The sequence below is a fragment of the Pipra filicauda genome, unplaced genomic scaffold (genome assembly GCF_003945595.2).
Source record: "Pipra filicauda isolate LSUMZ 115617 unplaced genomic scaffold, ASM394559v2 scaffold241_size1546129_pilon, whole genome shotgun sequence".
Classification (NCBI taxonomy): domain Eukaryota; kingdom Metazoa; phylum Chordata; class Aves; order Passeriformes; family Pipridae; genus Pipra; species Pipra filicauda.
In genome coordinates, this window is record NW_024104356.1 from 1 (window position 1) to 23,887 (window position 23,887).

Below are 23,887 nucleotides of genomic sequence, written 5' to 3' on the forward strand. Positions count from 1 at the left end.
GCAGAAGTGATTGGAGTGTTCAAACAGATGGATTCCAGAAATTATGGTGAGTCTCATGGGTTTTTTTGCTTTTTTTTTAATGACCTTGTTGGGGCTGCTCTTGCTTCAGAGAAGACAGATCGTGAGAGTACATCTCTCTGAAAGAGCATAAGAGATTGTGCTTTGGTGAAGATTTTGAGAGCTCTTGTAGTTCTGTTATAGTGCTGTATCTGTGTCCAGCATTTTATCCCATGGCAGAACATGTCTCCTGGGCCTGTTAGCCAAGGTGATATTTCAGAACCCAGCATGATGACATTTACTGTTGAGGTGGGATGTGCTGATAATTTGCCAGTATTACGGAGACCATGTGAAGTTCTTGCCTTTATTATCAAATGCAGTTGGACATTCTCTTATTTGTCCTGCTTTACTCTGGTGTATAATGGCTGCAACTGCCTGGGCAGATTTAATTTACCAGCAGTTTTACCAATATTTTTGAGGCAAGTGTAACTGTGGAACACTTTTTATGTCGGCATTCAGATTTCAATGGTAAATATAATTTTTTTCCCCTTGTAATTTGGGGAATGAGGCACAGAGTGTTGAGGTGACCTGCACAGTGTCACAGCAGATCACTGACAGCATAGAGAACAAATTCCGGATTGCTTGTTCTTCGGGCAGGCCCTCACCTGGCTCATTGTTCAGCTAATTCTGGATTCACTCTGTTTCCCTGGATGTTGTAGGCAGGTGCTACCAGAGATAAACCTGCCAGATAGGTCTGGCATGATGTTACATTTTGGATATTGTTGAATTGGTGAATTTCCTTTGTACCCTCCTGAGCACATCAATTGTAGAGTACAGAGGTACAACTGAAAGTGATTGTTCTACTGACTGAAGCCAGAGTTTGTTGATTAACAAATGGGAACCTTCATGCACATTCTCCATCCCTTCTTGCAGTGAAAAGAAAGGGGTTGCCAAAATTCTTGAGCGGATGGGTTCATTACAGTGGTTCATTTGGAGAGCTGACCTTGGCTTGCTCTGGTGATACCAGTTCTAGATGTGTGCTCATAATTTTAAATCTTCTCCAGACTGTTTGCTTAACATGAAAGCAAACAGAGGAGAATTGATCTTGAAGAAGGTAACAATTCTTTTAAAGCAGTTCTGAAATCTGTAGCAGAAGATATGGATGAATAGACAGGTTCTTATGGACAGAGAATTCAGTCTTTATTGAAAGAGACTTATGACAGTGTTTGCTGTAACTATTGCAGATGTGAACACCAGAAAGTGGAATTTCCTGCTGGAGGATTACCCCAAACTAAGTGAGTAGCTGCATTTCCCTGGTGAGGGCTATTTTCTGGGGAGGCAAATGAATTCTAACTTTATTTTTTCTTTATTTTCACTCTGGAAAGACAAGTTGCTAATGAACTGTGAGGCCAGCGTCATCCTGTTTTGTCAAACATTTACACTGTTTGCCCAGACTCAAAACTTTATTAATGTGTGCTATTCATGACAGTACTTTAGGGGCCCATTGGGAAGGTAGCTTTAGCTTTTGTCAGATTCTGCACTGAATTTGTGGACCATTTCTTAAAGCATGGGTGTATTTACTATCACAAAGTTACTTTTATTGCTTATAACGTAAAGCAGCTCTACTTGAACTGAGGAGTTACAGGAGAATGGATTCCTTTGTTTCCACTTGCCACATTTGAAGAGGTTGACATGGTGGCTGCCAAGCCTACCTGTCCTTACAGAAATTCTGTCAAACTGATGTGTTTTAGCTGTGCTCCCCTTACTCTCAGTGCCAGCCCTCCTTGCACTCTTTTGTGTGTATATCAATTCATACACTGTCACAGCCACCCCTTGCTTAGAAAACAAACATGTATCAGGCAGTTTTGCTTCCATTTCCTTAGTAGTGCGCATGGTGGTGTGCTAGTTCATTTCACACCCAGTAAATTTGGTTTTTCAGATCAGAGCACTAGGTTTTCAAGTCAGATGATGGCTTCTGTAACGACCAGTTCATCTACAGTTACAGTCTGAGTGCTGTCTAGTTGATTTTGTTCAGCCTCATATGTTACTGCTGGTAATAATGGCTTTGCAGGCAGCACACAACTATTAAGTTTTTAGTTGATGTCTGCAGCAGGTTAGAATTCAGGTTGCTTCTATAGATGAGTTGATTCTGAGGCAAACAAGAAGAGTTCCTTGTTTCTCTTGCAGAATTGTGCAGATCTGCTTGAAGCAGAGGCTTTCTTGAAGCTGAATTTCATATTCTACTAAAATGTTTTGATGCTGTTTGGATGCTTAAAAGAAAGCTTAGCAAGAAAAAAAGCATCCTATTTTTCCTTGCAAGTGGAATCTAAGCACATAGTGTCACTATAGAGTTAATTGCTTGGTAGAAGTTGGTCAGTAGACTCAGAATCACAGAATGGGTCAGGTTAGAAGGGACCAATGTGAGTCATCTGGTCCATCCTCCCTCAGGCAGGGTCATCCTAGAGCACATGGCACAAGATTGCATCCGATGGTTTGTGGATATTTCTCCAGTGAGGGAGACTCCACAACCTCTTGGTCACTCGCACAGTAAAGAAGTTCTTCCTCATGTTCAGGTGGAACTTCCTGTGCATCAGTTTCTGCCCACTGCATTTTGCCTCTATGCATCTGTGTAATCCTGCTGAAACTGTGACTTGCTGAACTGAAATGTAGAACTGTGGTTTGTTGTGTTGCAGTGATTTTTTTATTTTTTTAATGGGTGCAACTTTGCAGAATAATCCAGTCTCAGCAGCATGCTTCCAGCACATCTGCTTCTTAGTCTTCTATGTTTAGTTAGAGTTTATAGAATGCTTGGAGATGAATAGCATTACACAAGTCCTAAGTGTTAGGATTATTATTTTTCATCTCAGTTGACCTGCTGTGTTTGCCTTGGTACTCGTATGTGCCTGTGGAATTTGGTTGGGGTAAGCTTCAGGAAGACAGTAAGCAAGGTGCTCTACACACATTCTTAGAAAATGTGACTGAGCATTTCAGAGATGAAAAGCTGTTGCTTAGAGTAGTTTTTATCCAGCGTGTGCTCCTGCTTCCACAGGATTCCAAAGCATGTTTAATAATTGAGTATATGCATGCTTCTATGATGCATGCCTTAATAACGTTAGTAATGGCTGTAGAGCTGAAAGCCATGCAGTGGGGCTGTGTAGGAATGCCAGGTCTTGAAAACAAGAGAGTGTGTCTTGGTGGAGACTATTATGAAACCGCAGGGTTGGGATGCTGACAGGTCCTGATTTCAGTGAGAGCTGGTGTTCACTCACAATTTGCTAAAAAGGCCTTTTGTATGTGCAAAGGGCCTGATCCTGTAGCACATGCTAGGCAGTCTGAGCAAACACATCACCTCCCAGTCTGTCACAGTTTCAGTCATGCTGGCTGGCAGTCGTATACATTACATGAAGTATTGAGAATCCCACAGATTTGAGGAAAGAAAAAAAATTTCCGTGAATCTTGCAGGGTGTAATTTGTGAGGGCATTTGAGGCTTCTGGCACGTGCCTTTTAGAGAAACAGCATTTGCTTTGTTGCCTGTTCATTTGCCTACATCAGAATAAAAAAAGAAGAGAGAATTTAAAAAGGCTGGTTGCCATTTCCAGCAGAGAGATCTGTTAGCTGAAAACTGTTTATAGAGGTTAATGTCTCTTTGCCTAGTTGCTCAGTCATCTTTATATAAAGGTCACTTCACTAAAAAATGTCTGTTGGATGAATCATGCTGGTGGCAGATATATCTTAATCACTTTCCCAGCTCATGTACAGAACAATAGCAACAGAATTTTCAGTGAGCAAATTGTAGCAATTATGCTAACACACAGCTCGGTCTGTGAGTGTAATAACAAGCTTCTGCTGTACTTCGGGTGGAGAGAGTTCCTGCTATTGAAGAAGTATAAATTAAACTGGAGAGTTTAAAAAGTTTGGTCATTGCCCAACCACAAATGGAAATCTTTTCATATGTATATTTCTTGGAATTGCTTTTCCCCTTTACATGGCAGGGGTCCATCCTGCTGCTTTCCTCTTGGAGATAACTGAAACAAAAATACCTAACTGAATTCTGATACATTTACTGTTGATATAGTGAGTTCTTTTTTCAGTTGTTTTTCCAAACAGTTTTTTTTATGTCTTCTGGACTTCATATACAAACCAACCACTAAATAAAAAAGAAAGTTGCTTCCTGCAGTGAAGATCTGTGCATGTGCATTTGTGTTCCTAGTGTAGAGGTGTCTTTTGTTTCATAGTCACTGGTCAAAAATTACTAAATATGTTTTCCTGGTCACAGTTCACTGCATGTTTTAAACAGGTATTTATTTTCATGGAAATTCACTGTTGGATTAAAAAGAATACTTTTATTGAGGGGGGGATGGGATAGAGAGGCTGCTGGAGGGAACTGAAATAAGGTTGTCCAGGAGGAGAATTGCCTAGATGCTTTGTTTATTATGATGCATGGGTGAAGGCCTCAAGGTCTTGGCATAATGGAGGCTGGGGAATCCCTTTAGTTCAACTGGGAAGGTAAAGCTCAGGGGCTTTGTGAGTGAAACAACATAAGTATTGAAGAACTCAAGTGACTGCCTGTGGGCTGGTTCTGACCTGCAAGCTGCTTCTGTCCAGGACAACAGCAGTGGACACCAGCTAAGCAGGGAGGTGCTGTTGTTACTGAAGGATGGCTGTCAGAGTGCTGCTGACAGCGGTACAAGAGCAGTTTCTCTGACTCCTGGGGTGATTCCTGTTTTCTTACGCAAATGTAGTAAACGAGGGGGATGAAGTGGAGACAGAACTCAACCTGTGTGAATTTGGGGAACAGGAGGAAAAGAGAGTTTTCAAAGCTGAACACGTATGATATTCTTTCGGTAACTGTCTTGGGTCACTGCTGGTGATTTGGACATGGTGGAAACCTCAGAGGTGTTTAATGCAGAATCCCAAGGTCAAGATAAAGATGCCCCTGCCTTCTAGGCTTCAGGAGCTCTTTTGTTAAAATCCATACTTTCATTTCTGAGTAAGTGTGCCCTAAGCTGCCCTCAGTGTGAATAATCCAGCTCCAGCTGTATTAGTAGCAATCATCTCAGAATGATGGCGTCAGAGTTTCATTTTTTTTATAACCAAGTCTAAATACGAGGGGAGGAGATGTGATTCATCATGTGGTTCTGAAATAGACTTCAGGGAACAGGCCAGGCTAACACCTGTGCATGATGCAGTGATTTCTGTGAGCTGTTTCAGGACAGGAAATAATACTGCTGATGAGGTTGTGCCCTGACATCCATAATGTAAGTTGTGTGTATGCTGCCCCTTGCAATCATAAACTGCTCTGTTCTTTGCAGTGGAAGTGTTACAGAGCCTTGTGTCAGTAGAAGTGGAGCCACTGCCCCAGGCAGTAATACAGACCTTTGCTGCTCAGCTGCAGAGATCCCCGTCACGCACAGACATTCCTGATGCCGACCTTTCAGCAGTGGACTCCAAAATTGTGACGAGCCTCATGCCCTTTCAGCGGGAAGGTGTGAAGTATGTCCTTTTTGCAAGCTGTTAAGGGCTACTCCTTGCCTAGAATTATCTAGTTTATATTGGTGCCCAGGTTGCATTCTCTTCCATGGAAGACTCCGCATTTCTTCAGTCTTGGTCTCTTATACTCTGGCATTCTGGGCTTTTGGGTGTTTGGTATAGTATGGTTTATTTGGTTGGGATTTTTTTTTTTGTGGAATTTTTGAGTGACACATCTTGTGTCACTCACTTGTGTTTTGTTTCTAGATAGAATTCATCATGAGTCAGGAGCAAAGTAGCATTTTGCTAGTCTGAAAAAATTGTTCAAATGATACATCGCTGATCTCCCTCTTGTGATTCAGTATGTACATAATTGTCATATGATTTTTTTATTTTGTAAAGTAAAATATTTTTTTATGAGTGCATCTCTTTTGTTGTTGTTGTTTTTTGAATATTAACTACCCAGGGGAAGGGACCAGGAAATGGGACCAAGGCCCTGACAGATTCAAAATGACTAATTGTATGTAAAGATAAACTCTTAAATAACCCTGTGCCCATCATATATGATCGTTTGTTGTTGTCTTCAATATACAGTCCAGGAAAGTCTGTTCTTAGTGGCCTTAAATTGCCATTGTTATGGGTAATGATTTCTTAGCTCAGCCAGGATGAACTCTGGGACAGAATGTAACACCATGTAAAGAATGTGCTTTAAATAATTGTATGGTCTTGACACTACTTCTCATATGAAATCAGTCTCTAAGGACTGGGCCGAACCGCTCTGTTCAGGAGCTTCCAAGCTGTGAGAGATCTGTGAGAGTCACTCATGTCTGTTAAGACTAAGGGAGAAAATCCAAGTTTACTGAAGAACTCAGATCACTTTCAGGTGATCCACATTAGAGGCTCGGTGATGACTTGTGCTCATCTTGGTTGCCAGATAGTAACGCAATTCTTGACCCGTATTTCCCTCTATTTTCCCCAGTTTTGCAATTTTGAGAAATGGACGTTTACTCCTTGCAGATGACATGGGCTTGGGCAAGACCATCCAGGCGATCTGCATTGCTGCCTATTACCAAAAGGAATGGCCCTTGCTGGTGGTGACTCCTTCTTCCGTGAGGTTTACATGGGCAGAGGTACTGTGAGCTTGAGCATGGGCAGGTGGCCAGTAAAGGGCCTGTGAGATGGTTATAGTTTATTGCACTTTGTAAAAGTTAAATTTTTAAAATATTAAGGCGAAGAAACTAAAAATTATACTGATTTAGAAACTTGAAGTTGGGGAAATTGCTTAGCATTGACTATGTGGTATATGCCAATTTTGTTTTATTGGCCGTTTTTCTTCTTGTGGTCCAGCTGATCTGTTGGAAAGAGGGAGAACTAGAAAAAGTATCTCCTCTGACCCTCTGTTAACTTTGTTCCTACAAGTCAGCTGGCTCCAAGGGGGCATTTTACTCATCAGTGTCAAAGATAATAGTTACATTCAAGCAATTGTCTTGTATTCAAGCCCATTGTAGCAGTATTTGCCAGTTCCTTGGCTGGAACAGGGGCCCAGATGCTGGGATTCTCTGCTCTGTTCAAAAGGCCCCATTATCACCATCATTAAGTGTGTGTCATATTACGTCTTTTGGCCTGTCCACTGTATGCTGCTGACTCCACTGAGTCCTTAATTAATGTTGATCAAAGCCCAGGAAAGCTTGGATGGTTGGGAATGTATCTCAAAATAAATCACTGCCATGGCCTATACACTGTTGGGTTGCCATAGGCTAGTGAGATGCTCACTGTGGGAGAAGAAGGTGAGCCAGAGGTTTTAGGTCAGTAAATTCATGCCAGAGCAGGAGGGGGTGGGAGTTTAGCTTTTCCTGGAATATTGCTTTGATGAGAAGAGTATTGATTGGGATTTGCTGTTTTTGTGCTGTAACCAGGTTGTTAGAGCATCCTGGTGTGTGTTTTCACATCCAGTAGTGCAACAAAATGTAGGGCTAAAAAGAAAAGAAAATGGGAGAAGGGAGTGATGCTCATCAGACTTGAAATTTCAAGGCCTGTAGACCTCTGGGACAACACCATCGCTTCTGTGGGATATCTACCAGGAACAATTTGAGGCTTGGTTTCCTGAATTATTGGGCACCTGCAACTAAATTTCTACATTTCCCTTCAAAAGATTTAAGCAATATGAGGCATTTTTGTTTGATTCTTTGAGTACTTGATTTCTTCTTCCTTCCCCTAATCCTGACTCCCCAGGAGGCTATTGTATATGTTTTGTTAGGTCACTTGTTTTAGATGTGTTGCTTTTTGAGTATGTGAAAGATGCAGGTGTAAGGAAAATGCGTCACAGAAAGTGGAAGTAGGTGAGGTTTATTATAGTCTCTAATCTACTCAGTTCATTCTTGCACAGATGTGTTTTACTGTAACGGTAGAAACTCTCTGGAGCCAAATTGGCAGAAATTTTCTTCATCTTAGTGTTATCAGTGGTTTATTTTGGCTTTTTGGGCTCAGGCCACTCAGTGACTTCATACTCAGGGTGTCATAGGAAGCTAGTGGGAAGATGCAAGGTACTCTTGGGTGAGAAGCACTGCAGCATTTAGAGTTCAGAATTGAAACTTGATTATTTAATGGTCAGGGCAGTTTCGAAGCACCTCTTGTGGACAAAGGTCAGTATCATGTGAGAAGTACAGCATCACTTTTGTGGTGTGAATTAGTCACATACTCTTTATGAAAGGAGAGGGCAGTACAATTAGGAGCTTCCAGATACTTTTCTCTTGCTGCCACCTTTGTTTAAGATTTGACTTGGTGCCAGCCACGTGTTTTTTGGTTGGGGTCTAACCTGCATGTTGGCTTGTTTTGGTTGTGGTGCTTATAGTAAGTGGTGAAGGATAGTTAATTGTTACTTTTTCACATACTGAGAAATGTGGAAGCTCTCATCTAACTCCTCTTGCTGCTGCAGGTGGTTGCTGAACAGTGGAGAGGAATGATGGTTGGGGTATTGGGTATTGGGCAGTGGGCTTAAGAGACAAAGATGCCATTTCTCATCACCACTTGGTTACATTTCTGTAGGGACCAGATTCGGATGACCAAAGTCCCAGACAGTTTTCTGCAGTGCAACATCAGCAGAACTCAAATGTTGCAGAGAGCTTGGTGTCATTTGGGACAAAATTACAAGGGAAATGGTGGGTGGTCTGTGGCTAACAGATGGGTTTGGGGGAGGATATCTTGCTCTGGTGTGTGGAGCATTTCAAGAGGTTGATTGAATGACTATTACCACATGTATTTCAGCTGCTGTCATAGAGCAGTTGGTGTGTTGTCAACTTGATCTTTTCATTTTTTATTTTTGTTTGGCAAGTTGTTATTTTTTTTCTGTAGACCTTTTCAGAAGAGGTAGTGGAAGAGTTTTGTTGATCTGGATGAGTTGTACTTTATCCTCACTGTGGAGTAAACATTGCTACAGTAATAGATGTTTACTGCTCAGAAGTCTGTGTTTCACAGCCTGAGGTTTCCTGTTGAGTAGGAAAACTAAATTTCCCTGTAAGAAGTGGTTGCATCATTCTCTGGCTCTGAGCATAGCAGGTAACATTGTCAGGAGGTTATCCACGTTTCTACTACAGATCAGGGGCTTTGTTTGTTTTATTGGGGTTTTTTGTTTTTTTCTTTTGTCTGTCTTGCTTTTTATTTTTTCAGTAAGAAGAATAAATAGCGCATGTTTGAGCTTTCCTAGCTGTGGAAGGTAGATTTTGCCTTATAGCCTGAATTGCGGTCTTGATCTTCCCATTACGAGGGTGGTTGGGGGAAGGCTGCTTACCCTTACTGTGCTCCCAGGTGATGTCTAGTGGTGGATGGGGTGGCTCCATGTTCTAAGTATTCATGAGGAAGGATATTCTGTGAAGTGCTTTGGGATCTTGAAAAAGATAAGCACCAGAATGCAATTAATTTCTTTCCTCTTCCTCCAGGCATTTCACAGGTGGCTTCCATCCTTGAGTCCAGATAGCACTAATGTCATAGTGACTGGCAAAGACAACCTAACAGGAAGCTTGATCAACATCATCAGTTTTGACCTTCTCAGTAAGATGGACAAGCAACTTAAGAGCACATTCCAAGTAGTTATTGTTGTAAGTGGTACACTAAAATTTCCAAGTTAATTGTATGCTGCAAACGGGGTGACCTATGTACAGCAGAGAAGTGCAAAGTGGGCCTTATTTGAAACTGAAACTATCTTATAATTGTGGCTTTGATCACAGCTGTCTTTATGAGTACAAGGAGGTTTTTCTGAAACCATTTGAAATAACTAGTGGAGTTTAATTTTTTCTGATTCCTGAGGCTGTGTTTTCGCTTTTACTGTTATGGTGCCTCTCTGATTTCATTGTGGTTGGTCATGTCCTCTGCTGGAGAGAAAGGTGTTTAATATGGTGTGTCAGTACAATAGTCTTGGAATTGTATCTTCTTAAGGGGATTGGACTTCAGGGTAGTGTTACTGTTTATCCAGTAAACCAGATAACTTCTCAACAATCAACTATGTGGGTAAAGCGTCTAAAAAATCTCCCTTTACTTGTGTTCCGCTGACAATCTGCATTAAGCCTTCTTTGATCACTTGTATCATTTCTTTTGTAAATTACTTCAAAATCCATTTTTTATCCTTTTACAGAGCCACAGTAAAAGGTGTTTTTCTGGATTTCAGTTATTAAAAATTCGAAACATCTAGTGTTTCAAATCCAGCTTGGATCAATAGAGAGCAAAAGTGTATAGGTAGCTTACTATGAGTGTTTGATGTTCTCAGTCTAGTTTTCAGCACACATGCACCTGTCCAAAGATATGACAATTGGAACATACTAATCCTTTTGTTTCTCAGCATTAGATGAGAATGTGGTAATAGGTGGAGTTCTTTGGAGACCAAACTACTCATGAGGGAATTGATTTTTTCACTTTTATATTTTTTCCCTTACACACTCTCTGACAGGAAATTCTGTTGATCTTGTAGACTGGGGGTGGAATTGGGCTCTACTGCCCTGGAACTTTTTACCAGTCCTGAACTGGCAAATGTTCTTTCTCTGTGTCTATGTGTTCAAATTTGGACCCTGTGTATGTTTTTACAGAAAAGAATAGTCCTATTGAGTGCTGAGCTTTCCCATTTTTTCTTCCAGTGTTTTTGATGCCTGGGAAATTTAATGTAGCTTATTTGTTAATCAGGAGGGAGAAGCCTGTGCCTGAGAGGCTAAGCAGTTATACTGTCTTTGCATGCATGGTTGCTTGCCTCTACACACGTGGAAAGATGAGAATGTACCTTTGGAGGGCACTGATTATTTTTTGTGTCTAAGTTCTGCCTTGCTACAGCAGTAGAAATGAAGCCTGTTTGAGGGTGATGTTTAAGTAGGAAACTATTACCCACCTGGTGAGCCCTATCAGCAGAACAGTTGGGTCTTAATTGGATTTCTTTTTTTTTTTATAATTTTCATTCACCCCTTATTAAGGGAACTGGCACTGTAGAGGCCTCCTATGTTTGCTGCATTTAAAGGATACATAGGGTATCAAATGAGTATCAGTGGTGGAAATAATGTTCCTTTCTCCTTCCCTCTCCAGCCCCCTCTTCTCACATGTTTTTTTGTGGTCATTTATGATTCATGGCTACCAGGTTTGGTTTCTGTTCCATTTGCTTGCAGCTGCAGTTTTGAATGTTGGAAGCCTGCTACTCTCCATCCTGTCTTTTTGTTTAGAATTTGATGTGACTATCCCAATGCCTGAAATACCGTCTGACATGAGAGGCTTGTAACACTAGATAGCTGAGAATACTGGGAATTTGTTCTGTAACCTGCAGTTGGACTATGGATCAGAACTGACTTCGCTTTCATTCCTGTTTTGTTTCAGGATGAATCTCATTTCCTAAAGAACATAAAAACTGCACGATGCCGAGCTGCCATGCCTCTACTCAAGGTGCGTGTGCTGGTGGCAAACCTCGAAGGATCAAACTGCTAAGGCCAGGCTCCCAAGGCAGTGTTGCTCCATTTACCAGGTTTAGGAGCCAGCAGCTGAATTCTTGCATTGTTCAAGGGGAAATCCAGCTAAAAGTGTAGATCCAAAAGCAAAATTTGTCTCTGGCGTTACTACTTGTTTCTATACAAATATTAGATGGTAAGACCTAACAAAACAACTTCAGAAGCTCCCTTGATCTCATTGTGGTACTGCCACTGATGAGTTTTATGGTGACAGGAGAAAGGGAATATCAAACCTTACTGAATATATTCAGGGAGAGTAGAAAGAATCTAGTGATGTCAACACAGCTTCTTTAATGAAAATAATCATCAGTTACTTCTTGGCACACAAATTGCTGCTGTTTATAAGAAAGACATTGCCTAGGTCCCTTCCTTGGCTTTGGATTAGGGCTCTAGTCTGTTACTGCAAGCTTCCAATGTATTTGTGTGGCTGGGGCTCAGGATCATTCCTGCTGGTTAAATGTACAGAACTACTAGGAAATGGCAAAATGTGAGGTTAGCAAGACAAGTGGCCCCACAGAAGGGAGGCAGTAGTCAATTATGTGATAACAGGAAAAATGCAAATTCTCATGTTTTCCTGTTGTCCTGGGATCAAAGAATTGAACTCTCCTTGGTAGCTTCAAACAGATACAGATTAAAGTTATGGGTAGTTTCCAGATACTGCAGAGTCTGTACATTAGAAGAAGGTACATGCAGTTCCTCTTCAGCAATTAATCAGCAAGTATGTATAAAGAGAAGATTCGATGTGTGATGGCTTTATAGCAATCAACTTTCATATACAAGATTCTTAATGGCAAACTGAAGGTGGTTGTCCTTGAATAATTTTGTTGTTCTCCTTAAAGGCCTGACTCTTGTCTTCTCTTGGTTTTCAGATCACTTCGAGACTTAATGTTTGGAAACTAAGTAGGAGGTCCAATTTTAAGAGTAGTTTGAAATACAATAATTAGGGTATCTGTCTGAAAGTGGTGGAAAATAACAAATTTACCTCATTGCAAAATGCTCAAAAAGCAGCCTTATCCTTTCCTACATGAAGCTTTGTTAGGATCAGCTTGTCAGAATTATTTGCAAGCTACAAGATATGAGAATGAAGGATGGTAGCTGTTAGGCAAAGGTTAATTGCCTGTATGCACTTACTGAGAATTTACAGTTTTATGCTGTCACATCACTGCTCTTAAAGAATTGAGAACTGATGCTTCTGAAACTGAATTCCAGCACTAAGAGTTTCATGTCCATATCATGCGTTATCTCACCTGCACTCAGCATGCAGTGCCAGCTATTTTGTATTAGATGTTCAGGTAAATTTTATTCTTCTGCTTGCTGACAATAACTTCTGACCTGAGTCCGTGCTCTAATAGTCACTTTTCTGCCCTCCTTCCTTTCCAACATAGGCATTTTGCTCTAAAACTAGCCCCTTTGGCAGCTTTGTCTTCAGCTCCTAGTGAGTGATACTGTGTTCGCTACTGGCACAGCACATCACACCAGTGCTTTTGTATATAAAGAACTGCCAAAATATCGGGTGCTTTCATCACTTGAATACTAGATTTAACAACTGTACTGTCATTTTTATAGTAAATAGTCAATGGGTTAACAGGGAGTATTTTCAGTATTTTACATGATGCTTCGAGATTATTGAAAAAGAGGGATTGATAAACATGCTGCTATGGATAATGTTCTTGCTTGCCTTCCTTATGTTAAAAAGATTAGAGCAGTACTGGGGCTCTTAGAAGAGACCAAAAAAAGGGATATCCATAGGAAAGTCCTTGATAGGTAAACTGCTTCTAGCACCTCATCCCTACCTTAAGGTCCCGATAGGAAGCCATGCCAATGCTGTATCCAGAGCCTCTGGAGCTATCTCCTGCCTTGTCTGTCTGCCTTTAAAGTGTTGCTACTTTTAACTGTTGTTAGCATTATGCTACTTTTAACTGTTTTTAGCATTATACTACTTTAAACTGTCTGAAATTGCCGTAGTTGCTTATATTCCTATGAGGTTCCCAACATCCTAAGGCATGAAAGCTTAGCTTGACCAGTTTTCAAAATTAAATGGTATTTTTAGCCACTCAATAATAATAATTCATCTTTTCCTGCTCTCTTGTATATATTGCAGTACAAGTGTGGTATGGAATTCTCAAGGAAGGCCATGTATTAAACATGTGACCTAAGTCTGTCAGTTGGGAACTTCTGGACATATTTTTAATACTAACAAAAGCCACAAACTCTGTGTGTGCAGTACTCTGTATCTTTTCTGACATGCTTGGCTGCTACCCTGACAGAGATTTAGAAAAGTTTTGCTTGAGACAGCGGGAGCTGTGAACAGAAGAACTTTTATAATGACTGGATGTATGCAGTGGCTGTGCTCGCTGCCTCAGCCTGCCCCAGGTTGTCATTAGCTTAGAGTAAGTATATAGACATGTTGTGCCCAATTTATCGTTACTGGACAGAACTTTGAGAGGAACTTGTAATTGCACAAACAGTAAGATAAGGTGAAATGGCAGCAGCAGCAAGATGTTTAGGCCAGATTTCTTACTCCCTTCATGTTCCCAGTGGATGTGCAAACTTGTGGGTGTGCAGACTTGTACGTGGGGGAGAATGCTTTATCCGCCTGCGTGGAAGCAGGTGGCAGAGTTTGTACACAGTCTGTGTGCATCCCTGCAAAATTATGAAGCAGGATGGTTTGAAAATTGTAGTAGAAAAAAGTCCTTTGATGTTTGATGGAGTGGCAAAACCCCTGCTTTCAAGGTCAGCCAGCTTTCACACTGGCTGGTCTGTGCCAGCAGCTTCGTGAGCTCTGTCCCCAGCTGCAGCACCTCTCACAGCACTCAAGAGGGCTAGAAGTTGCTGTGCTCAAAGTGGCCCTTTTGTCTTGTTTCCATGGACATCAAAGTGAGAATGGTTTCATCCTGTGGGGCTTTGATTGAGTAGTTAGGCCTGGTTTGTCCTGTTTAGGCCTGGATTGTCCTTACCCCTAATTGAAAGCTATGGCAATGGGTATTAGGACCTAGTTGTCACCTGCTTTTTTCTGTAGTCTCATGTCTGGGTGACTAAATTCTCCTGGATGTACTGATAATACTGGTTGCTCCCTTCACCTCTGCCGTGCATCTGCCTCCCTCAGAGGCAGAGAGTGCCAATGGTGTTACACCTTTTGTAAGTATTTTGTTTTTTCCTTCAAAGATTAGACTGACCCAGAGACATAAACATAGGAGAGGGACCATACATGCTACCAGTATCTTAAAACAGCAAAGCCTCAACAATGTAGATGGAGAAGAAATGGCAAAACAGAAGTTTTTCATTGATCTGTAGTGGGATCTCTTAGGGACCAGATTGAAAAGGATTCTACCTCTTTTGACCAGCCAAAGTGCTGCATGGTCTTTATTCTTCTGTAGTTGCATGGAGTACTGCAATGCAGTGGAAACTGGGGAAGGTCCCAATGGAAAATGGATGAGTTTTTTGGAAGCATGACAATAGCTAGTGAAGAACTGGGTTATAAATTGAGAAATAAAAGGTAATATCTAATAAAAAATTCCAGTAGCATTAAATATTCTTATTCCCTTTGTGCTCTCTATGGGCATTGTTCTCCAACATTTGAGTAATATTAATAATGTGACTGTTCCCACTGAGCTGCTGTTCCAGTTAACAGCATGATTCACATCCTGATGTTTGGGTTAAAGGTCCTTGGTTTTGCTAGGGGAGTAAAATACACCCTTTGCTCTTGTTTCAATAGAGCAACTTAAAAATAACGAAGGGAAACAGGTCAATGCCGAAGGTAGAAGGTGAGGAGAAAACACAAATTTCCCTTTCTAGTGGGAAATAAACAGCAGTTGTCTTTAAGTCTTACAGATGTGTATGGATTAGATAAATAAGCCTTTCCTTGTCACCTGCTGAGAGAAGGAACTTCATCTTGAAACTGAAGAAGCCCTCAGGGCTGCATCTTCAGATCTGCTCTTACCCTGCAATTTCCCTTCCTTCTTGGAATAAGAAGGTAGTGTAATTTGCTTCAGTCATAGCTTATCACTGCTGTTTGACACACATTGTCTGTCTAGATGTCACTTAAGAATAGGGAAAGGTATTTATATTTTTTGGAATAACTACTGTAGGATCATCTTATGAAATCCACAGCCCTATCTACCTTGCCCAGGTATAGAAACAGATTCCTCAAAACGGCTGCTACTCTTTCCCTTTATCAAATCTTTTACTTCATCAGGTGATTATTATATTATGGCCCCTCTCAGATTTTTCATTTCAGAGGATAAGCTATTCTTATGCTAAGTAGTTCAAAATGACACAGTAAGCAAAAACTGGGGACAACAAGTAATTGTACAGCCAGAACCAGCCACACTTACTTAAAAAAGTATGTCGCCTGTTAGCATATGGCAGAGCTCATGCTGTGAAATTCATTTAACACAGAGACAGTCATTGTATGTTAATGAGGCTCTTTGCACGTTCAATTATTTGTTTGTTGCATAACCCCTCATCACCTATTCCCCTTCAAATTGGTTGATTGCTGCGTTTTGACCTCTGAAGTGCGTGCCATCATTTTACAAATTATTCTTTGACTTTCAAAAGTGACTTTTGTAAATGTTCTCACACCTGTGGAATTAATTCTTGCTGGTGTATTGTGAAATGCTACAAAGCCATATTTCTCTCACCTTACTTAGTAAATGAGAACTGCAGACCAGGTCTCCACTAGCTCCATGAATTCCATACCTAAATTCAACTGAGCAGCTAATGTTAGTTCTTCTGTGTGGAAATATATATCAGTTGCTAACAGATCTGATTTTGCGAGAAAGTCCTTTCTGGTCCCTGCAATCTTACTTTCTCTGGTGGTGTTCTTACAGACCTGAGAAGGAAGAGGCTAAGCTCTCACTCTTGGCAGCACAGAAGGTTCAACAGGAAACAAGAATTAAGCAGTGTTCAGCAGAGACTTCTCTGCAGGAGCAAATCTTTATTGGCATCTATTCAAAATGAGTTGCCACTAGAAAAAAAATGGGAATCAAACCCATTTCTTTCATCCAGAATTTAAGTCAGCCTTTAGCACTTGAAAATTTGCCTTCTTAGGATTTCTTTTCTTCTGTTTTTTCTTGAGCTTCATCTGTCATGGGTTTTAAAACTGAAAGGGACCTTTGGAATAATGAGTTAGACCACCTATGTTACACAGTTTTCTGGAATTAATTTCTCAAGTTCTTCCTAGCTCTTGTAGAGTCACTGTCTTTTGACGTTTCTGTTCATTTTTTTTTTATTGTCAGGGTTTTTTACTTTTCAATTTGTTTAAAATGGTTAATCAGAAGATGTGTCACAGCCCTTAGTATGAGCTTGCAGTGGTTGGATAGATACCCTGTCTGCTCAGACATTAGTGACACACAGCAAAACAGCAGCTGGAAAAGTTTAGAATTCAAATAACTTGTAACTTCATAATTTTCTCTTTTGACACCTATTTAGGGATTCGGGAAGGAGCCTAATTCCCCTGACTACTGGAGAATTAGTCTTCCAACCTCATCTCATGTAGCTCCCAGGGAAACCCTCTAAAGAGGAAGAGCCTTGAGAATGGCATAAAACCTTTCAAGAGTTGGGTTTATGTTGCATTTATTATGTCCCTGGTCTGTTTTGAGTGTGCTTTCCTTGCTTTAGCTTGATCCAGAGTTATTTTAAATGAGATGTCTGCAATTGTATGACCTCTGTGTTTTCTTTTTTTCTGGTGATGGCCTTCTGTTGGCCTAGGAGGGACAACTTTAATATGGAGGTTTCTTGTTGTACTTGTGGGACTGGCTTGTCTTGTGTTTTAGCAGATTTCTCAGGGTGGTGTCAGTTTGCTCTTCAAAGGCTTCTGCAAGGCATCAGATATTGTCTAGGTTCTGCTCAGTTGTTCTCCAGTGTTACCTTAATTTTAAAAGCTGACCTCATTTCTGCCTGATCACTTTGTTTCCTCATGGCATCTGATATCTCTAGTCTCTATGACTCCTTCCTCCACTGAGTAGCATAGGCACCTCTGTCTCGGGCAAACTAACTCTTACCTTCTGACATGTCCAAAGGTTTGACCTCTCTTACTCAGTTCAATAAACATATTGCTTTTTTTAATGTTCATGGGAATTGTCTGATCCTGGTGGTGGTCACATTTCTTTCTGATCTGTTTAATAGGGATGACTGGAGAAGGCAAGTCCCACACTGATCACAACCTATATATAAATAGTTGATAGAGTTCTGAAATTAATTTCCGGTAGCTGATCTGTGAACTCTTTTTCCACCAGATTTGGTTGGCGAGTGCATGAAACAGCTGAATAGAGCTGGGTGACTTGTTGATCTCAGGGAAGTGATAAAAGAATTTCATTTTCCTTTTCATTTAAATGTGAATGAGCTGTTGGTACAGATGTCACTCAAGAATTTCTTTGTTATTTTAATGAACCTGCATTAAACCATACAGGAAATCGCAAGGCATGTGTAATTTAAGTATTATATGTGAATTTATAGCAGTAGAAATTCATAGCTCTCACCTAATAATAGAATTAGGTAATAGTGAAAGTATGAAAGTAGAAGTGCATCTTGGAGACTTTCATGTCTATAGTGTAATTTTTTCCTTCACTTTTGAGGAGCACCTAGTTTATGTACAGGTTTCCCACCCTCTTCCTGTCTCCCCTACAGCATGTTTTACAATCTTCTTGCATGATTTGTGTTTATTGAGTCATGTTCTAGCATCCAGCCAACTGTGCCTGGACTCACCATGGCTGTCAGATCTTCTTCTGGTCCTGCTTCAGACAGCTTCATCTTTTCCTCCTTGTAGTAGAATTTAAAAAAAATGAAAAAAGAAGTAAGAAAAAGAATCCTATCTCTTTGTATCTCTTCTGCTTTTGTTAGAAAGACAGTCTGCTTATGGCTTGTTGTGGCAACTTTATTATGAGAGAATTTATTTTGGAGGTGGGGATGTACCTGAGAGGGTGTGTCATGTTCCTATGACATCTGATACCAAATGAAATGTTCAGCCAGGCTTAAGATATTAATGTGTTTAGGGGGTAAATGCCAGTTGAAAGTACTGTAATAAAGATGGATGCCCCATTCCCTAACAGCATGTGGATGTTTAATAAGAAACTGTATGGTTTGTCCTGCTCCCTAGAAGTTTTAAGTACTGTCCTTGAGTGTCTGCAGGTAGTGATGGCTGAAAGTATCTGTGGAAGGTGAAATACTCTTCCATTTAGGGTACTTGAACAGAGGCCTGGGGGTTTTTTGGGACTGGGATGATTACTTAGGTTTTTCTTATATTGTAAGCTGTACGATAATGATGTTGTTTTGCTTTCCCAGGCTGCCAAGAGAGTGATCCTGCTTTCAGGAACCCCTGCCATGTCACGGCCTGTGGAGCTCTACACGCAGATCGCGGCTGTCCAGCCATCTTTTTTCCCACAATTCCACTCCTTTGGGCTACGCTACTGTGATGCCAAGAAGGTACTTCAGTGGGGAAAGTGGCAGACTGGGACTCTGCAAACAGCACTGTATTTTATTCAAAATGTGGGGGCTTTTTCTTTTCTTCCTTCTTCTTTCTGTCTGATGTTACATCTTTTCTTGTGTGAAAGTCTCACTGCAGAGTAACATTTTGAAAGCTCTTAAGCTGAGAAGATCTAGGTCCTGCAGTGGTGGGCCTGAGACATGGAGGTGGTAATGTTTCTTGTCAAAATCTGCCATGGAAGCCATAGAAATAAAAGCTTGGAAAAAAGAAACAAATATGGCCATAACTGGTGAAAGGAACCTATTCTGATAAAATCTTCCCCCCAGAGTGTTTTAAATGGGCAGAGTAATATGGGGGCTTTAAGCAGCTGCAGGTTTGGGCTAATTGATTAAAAATCACAAAACCAAAAATCCAGTTTCTAGTCTGCTTTAGTCACTTTGATAAAGGCCTGTGTTGCTTGGGATTTTGGATTTTATACTTCCAGGTAAGTAAAAAATGAGGACTTATAGTCAGTCCATCTTTGTATTCCACTCTTCTAATTCAGGAAATGGATGTGATCCCCAGCATATCTTGAAAATAACTCGTCTACCAGTTGCTCAGCAGTAGTTTCCATAGAGTCATTGAGTCCAACCACTGCAAGATCTTGGTTTTGCAGGAAGCCAGCATTTGGAGCCATGATGGCAGGTGTCTGCCTTGCTGCCAATGTATGGGCAACTCAGCTGTGCTTGGATTTGCCATCCCTAGGGCTGCTGTGTATATTGGAACACACACTGCTAAAAGAACAGCTTTTGCTGCTGCTTGTTGTACAAGGAGGCTCAGGGATCTTCTGTGCTGGTTGCATAGACACAAAAGGGGAAACCAAAGTTCCCCTGACTTCTGATTTGGAACAAGAGCCCTCTAATCTGTCTTGTCCTCCAGGTCCTCCAGGACAAGCATGTAGCAGTTTGCACGTGGCACAGAATGGCTTGGCAGTGTGAGGACGCACCTGTAGCACAAACTTGCACACTCTCCTTTGTTCTTGAGTAATCCATTTAACTTCTTGTGCCTCATTGTCTATAAGACTGGGAAACTATTTTCAGCAGAGTGGTTGGAAACACTAAATGACCATTTCATGTTCAGAAATATTTACTGAAGAACTGAACATCATCGCTGTATGCCGTGAAAATAGTTACAGCTATTTGTAGGGCTTTTGTGTTTGTTTTCTTTTCTGTTTGGGGTAGCCAACATATACCAGGGTTTCCCTCAAGAAGATTCTTATTGCAGTCTTATATAAAATTCTCGAGTTCCTTTTTTCTTAGGTCTGAATGCCCACTTTTGATTTCATAGCCAGTGTAGTGTTGTTCTATGTATGTTCAAATGTGCAACCCAGAGGAGCAATTAATTGGCATTGGTACTCGTGTGCTGATGCAGTTGATTAGATTAAGGCCATTAGCATGCAGAATCATGGATACAGAGCTGGAGTCCTAGACTCCATCCATAGCAGGTTATCATATGGAAGGAGAGGGTCACATCATCTGCTGAGCTTCATTGTCTTTATTGAAAGATTCCTTTCTGAGTAGTGTTCAGAATGCTTCCTAGAGAAAAATGAAGAAATACAGTTCAATCTTGTTGGTTTTCTGCAGTAAAAAGGAAAGTTGATTTTCAGCATGTGAGTCTGAGTAGGTTTGGAGTTTCATAAACCCTTTAAGGGTAAAGTTCTGCATGTTGCTTCAGTTGTGAGACACACAGACCTCAGGTAGGATATTGGATATAAGAAATAAAATAGTTTTACATGATCCAGGTTGTAACAGTGTACTCTGTGTAAATGAGTTTTCAACCTGCAGTGAAACTCAGCATGGAGGTCACAGTCTATATCAGCTTCCCTTCAAAACCTTATCAGGGTTTCTAGTACAATTTTTTTTCTCTGTTTGACCTGTCTCTACTAAACAGTAGAACGTTGCTGGTCTTCTCCATGCTCACCTGGGATTTTTTGCTGCAGTATATGTCAGTGATAGAGTGAACCTTGAAAGAATTTGGTTATTTGGAGAAGTGGGGCTCGTGGAAATGAAGAGATGTGGATAGTATTAGAGGAAAAAATGGGACTGCTGAATATTGGATTGCCATAGATCCACTCAGCAATGAATAAATTTAAAAGGTGTTTTGATGATTGTAGTTGTTCTTTCATGACTGTAGACTGTTCCTCATGTTCCTTTTTGCAGCTCTATCCTGAAACTGTGTTAGGAGTTACATCCTCTCTGTAGAACTGTTGTGGTATTTCTGCTGTCATTACTTAAATATGTCCTTCTTTCTGTCCTGAAAATAGCAGCTTTATGAGTGGAGATGGAATTGCACAGAACCAGAGAGGTTTTGCAAGGCTTTTGAAGATCTGTCAGGATGAAAGGTGCTATGTAAAAATGTTGTGGTATTAATAATAAATCTGATTGCATTATAAGATTAAAGAAAAATTGGCGAACCCGAACCATTCAACCTAAAACTAAAGCCTGACTAGTTTCTGTTTCAAGATAGTAGGTTTTATGACAGAAAATTACAAATATCTGGCAGATTTTATTAGAAAAGATATTAAAGTTTATAATTTTGTAATTCAACCTCCCAGCATCTGTATTCTTAAAAATACAAGTGAAATGTTACCTGTTATTTACAAACTATCTCAAGTCTGTTTCCCAAGATACATGCTGTGAATTCATTTTTCGAACTGGGTGATGTTGGCAAATATTAAATAATTTCTATCTGAGCACATGCTCTGAATTTGTAAGAGTTTGGCAGCTTCTGCTAACACTGTAATAAGTTTACTGACTGATGTAAGATGCTGTAACAGTTTGGTAAGAAAATCACAGTTGGAAGCATGTGTTCTGGAATGTTATGGATCAAAGCCAGATGTGTATTTTGGCAAAATAAATGTCCCTCTTTTTTTCTCTTTTCTTTTCCACAATAGGGTATACTAAACTTAATTCTAATAATTCCAAAAATAATTATCTTTTTATCACTGGGTGCAGCACAGAGCTAGCATGTTTCCTTGTTTGCAACTTGTTCCAGCACAATGAAAGAAATATATAATCTGAATGTACTGTAGGCACTCTGCCTGTATGAGCTTTTTAATATCTCAGTAGATGGTATATTGGCTCTCTGTGTGCCTTGTTCTTTCTCTGATGATGATGTTGCTCTTCTGAAATGAATTGGGCTACATGGACACAAAGCATATGTATTACTTGCTTGTTATGGAAGTGGAAAGTGGACAAACATGGGCTCCATAAGTAGAATGAGGCAGCCTGAGGAGAGTCCAGACCCCGCAGTAGGTCTTGCTGAGTAGCCTAATCTGAGTTATCTCTACAGTGTAGCTACCAGTGCACTGAGCAGTGTGGGCAGTGGGCTTAGAGGGCTGGGCACAGCCCAGTGGTTCCTCCTTCGTTCTGTACAGCTGCTCTGCTGGGCCCATGGAGCCTGAAGTAATGCAGAAAGGGAGCACAAAGACTGTGGCTTAGCAATGTCAGCTTTCCTGCAGAGTGCCTAAAGCTAATAAGCCCAGCTAGACTTGAGCTGGCTCTTCACAGACCTGAGGGATGTATCTTGCATTTCTAGTTTCAGGGAAGCAGAGCAGTGATACCCATGTTGGCTTTTTGAGGGGTTGGCTGAGATCCAGGTGGGCTTATTACCTCTAGCTGTACACCAGTGTGCTGTTGTCAGAGCCAAAGTTTTAATTCTACAAGATTTAAAATGGCTTTGTGTCTGGGGTTTGAATTGTTTCTTGCTTAAATGAACCAACTGTAGCTAATCAGATGGTACCATAATTATGTAGGAATAGATTAAGTCAAATGAGTTTTAATGGTGGCCATAAGTTCCAGAATCTGAAGTCAGTTAATGGTTCACATCAGTACAACATGGCAATAGAACTGCAGATTGTCCTGTTTTATCTCAACCTGAAGTAGGAATGTTCACTTCCAGATATCAGAGGTCTTACTTGCCTATAAGCTGTTCAATTGCTCCTCTTCCTGTCCCACAGCATGTTCTCATCTCTGTTTCATCAAAGCACCACCTCTAATACAGTCAGAAATGTGACTAACCCCATGGTTAGTATGATTTGTTTTTTGTCTCATGCATTCTGTGAGAGGATGGAGGGTGCAGTGAATACTTTAGAGCTTTTTTCTATTTTACTTCCATTTCTGTGTTGCAGCAGGTTTCTCTTGGGGAAGACAAATAAAAGAGATATAGATCTTTAAGGTTAAATCTATTTTAGCAAATAATGTGACACAATAAGAGTAGAGCAGTAGATCAAAGGGGTTGGTGCTGAGGCTCCCCACACCTCCATTGTATGCATCTCAGGAACAAATTTGCATCCATATGCAGTGGTTTACTTTGGATTGTTATTCCAAGACCAGAGGTTGTATTTTTGGACGCTGCCAATATGACTTGGAATTAGAGCTGTGAGGAAGATTTCACCTCCCTCCCCACCTTGGTTTTTAGTATTACTGTAGCTGTATTTCCTGCCCTTATTTGTGAAATTTCAGAAGAAAGGTTTTTCTTTTGCCTTTGCTTCAGCATTAAAACCTCTTCTCCAAAAGAAAGTTGTTTACAGATGCTTCTTTTGGGGAATGTACCAATTTTGATGCCACTGTGGGTCAGCTTAGTTGTTCTTTCTCAGAGAACAAATGATAGGCTGTGGAATTACAAGTAGGAGAAGTGATGAGCTGAGATTAATTGAACAGATGTGTATTGCCTGCAGACAGGATCTTAGAGGATAGGGTTTAGAGGGGAGTGTTTCAAGGAGTAAATGAAGGGCTTGTTCAGAGGAGCTTTGAAATGATGATACTTTGAAGAGACAGTGTTTAGAGTGATGTATTTTGGGCCACAGTTTATTTATGATTTGCTTGAGTTTGAACCAAACATGTAATAGCAGAAACAGAGTATGTCAGGAAGTGGATCAAGAGTCAGGTCATAGTGGAATACAGGCAATTTTGACCTGGCACAGACAAGTGTAACAACTCTGTGAAGGCATCTTGGTTAAGGATGTTTGTCCTCATGCTGTTAGAG

General features: G+C 40.6%; 1 protein-coding gene across 2 annotated transcripts in view; it reads left to right on the forward strand.

The window, feature by feature from the left end:
* The first annotated feature begins 6 nt into the window (after nucleotides 1-6).
* SMARCAL1 (SWI/SNF related, matrix associated, actin dependent regulator of chromatin, subfamily a like 1) overlaps nucleotides 7-23,887 on the forward strand; it is a 32,566-nt gene continuing 8,685 nt past the window's right edge. The window contains exons 1-7 of one of the 2 annotated variants that reach the window (XM_039381833.1): nucleotides 7-46; nucleotides 1,242-1,292; nucleotides 5,311-5,484; nucleotides 6,485-6,597; nucleotides 9,403-9,561; nucleotides 11,312-11,377; nucleotides 18,721-18,861. In XM_039381833.1, the coding sequence (XP_039237767.1) occupies nucleotides 28-46; nucleotides 1,242-1,292; nucleotides 5,311-5,484; nucleotides 6,485-6,597; nucleotides 9,403-9,561; nucleotides 11,312-11,377; nucleotides 18,721-18,861 (723 nt within the window). In that variant the 5' untranslated portion in view covers nucleotides 7-27. Of the gene's footprint in view, nucleotides 47-1,241; nucleotides 1,293-5,310; nucleotides 5,485-6,446; nucleotides 6,598-9,402; nucleotides 9,562-11,311; nucleotides 11,378-18,720; nucleotides 18,862-23,887 lie in introns of those variants that run through there. The other variant, XM_039381834.1, reaches the window with a different exon arrangement.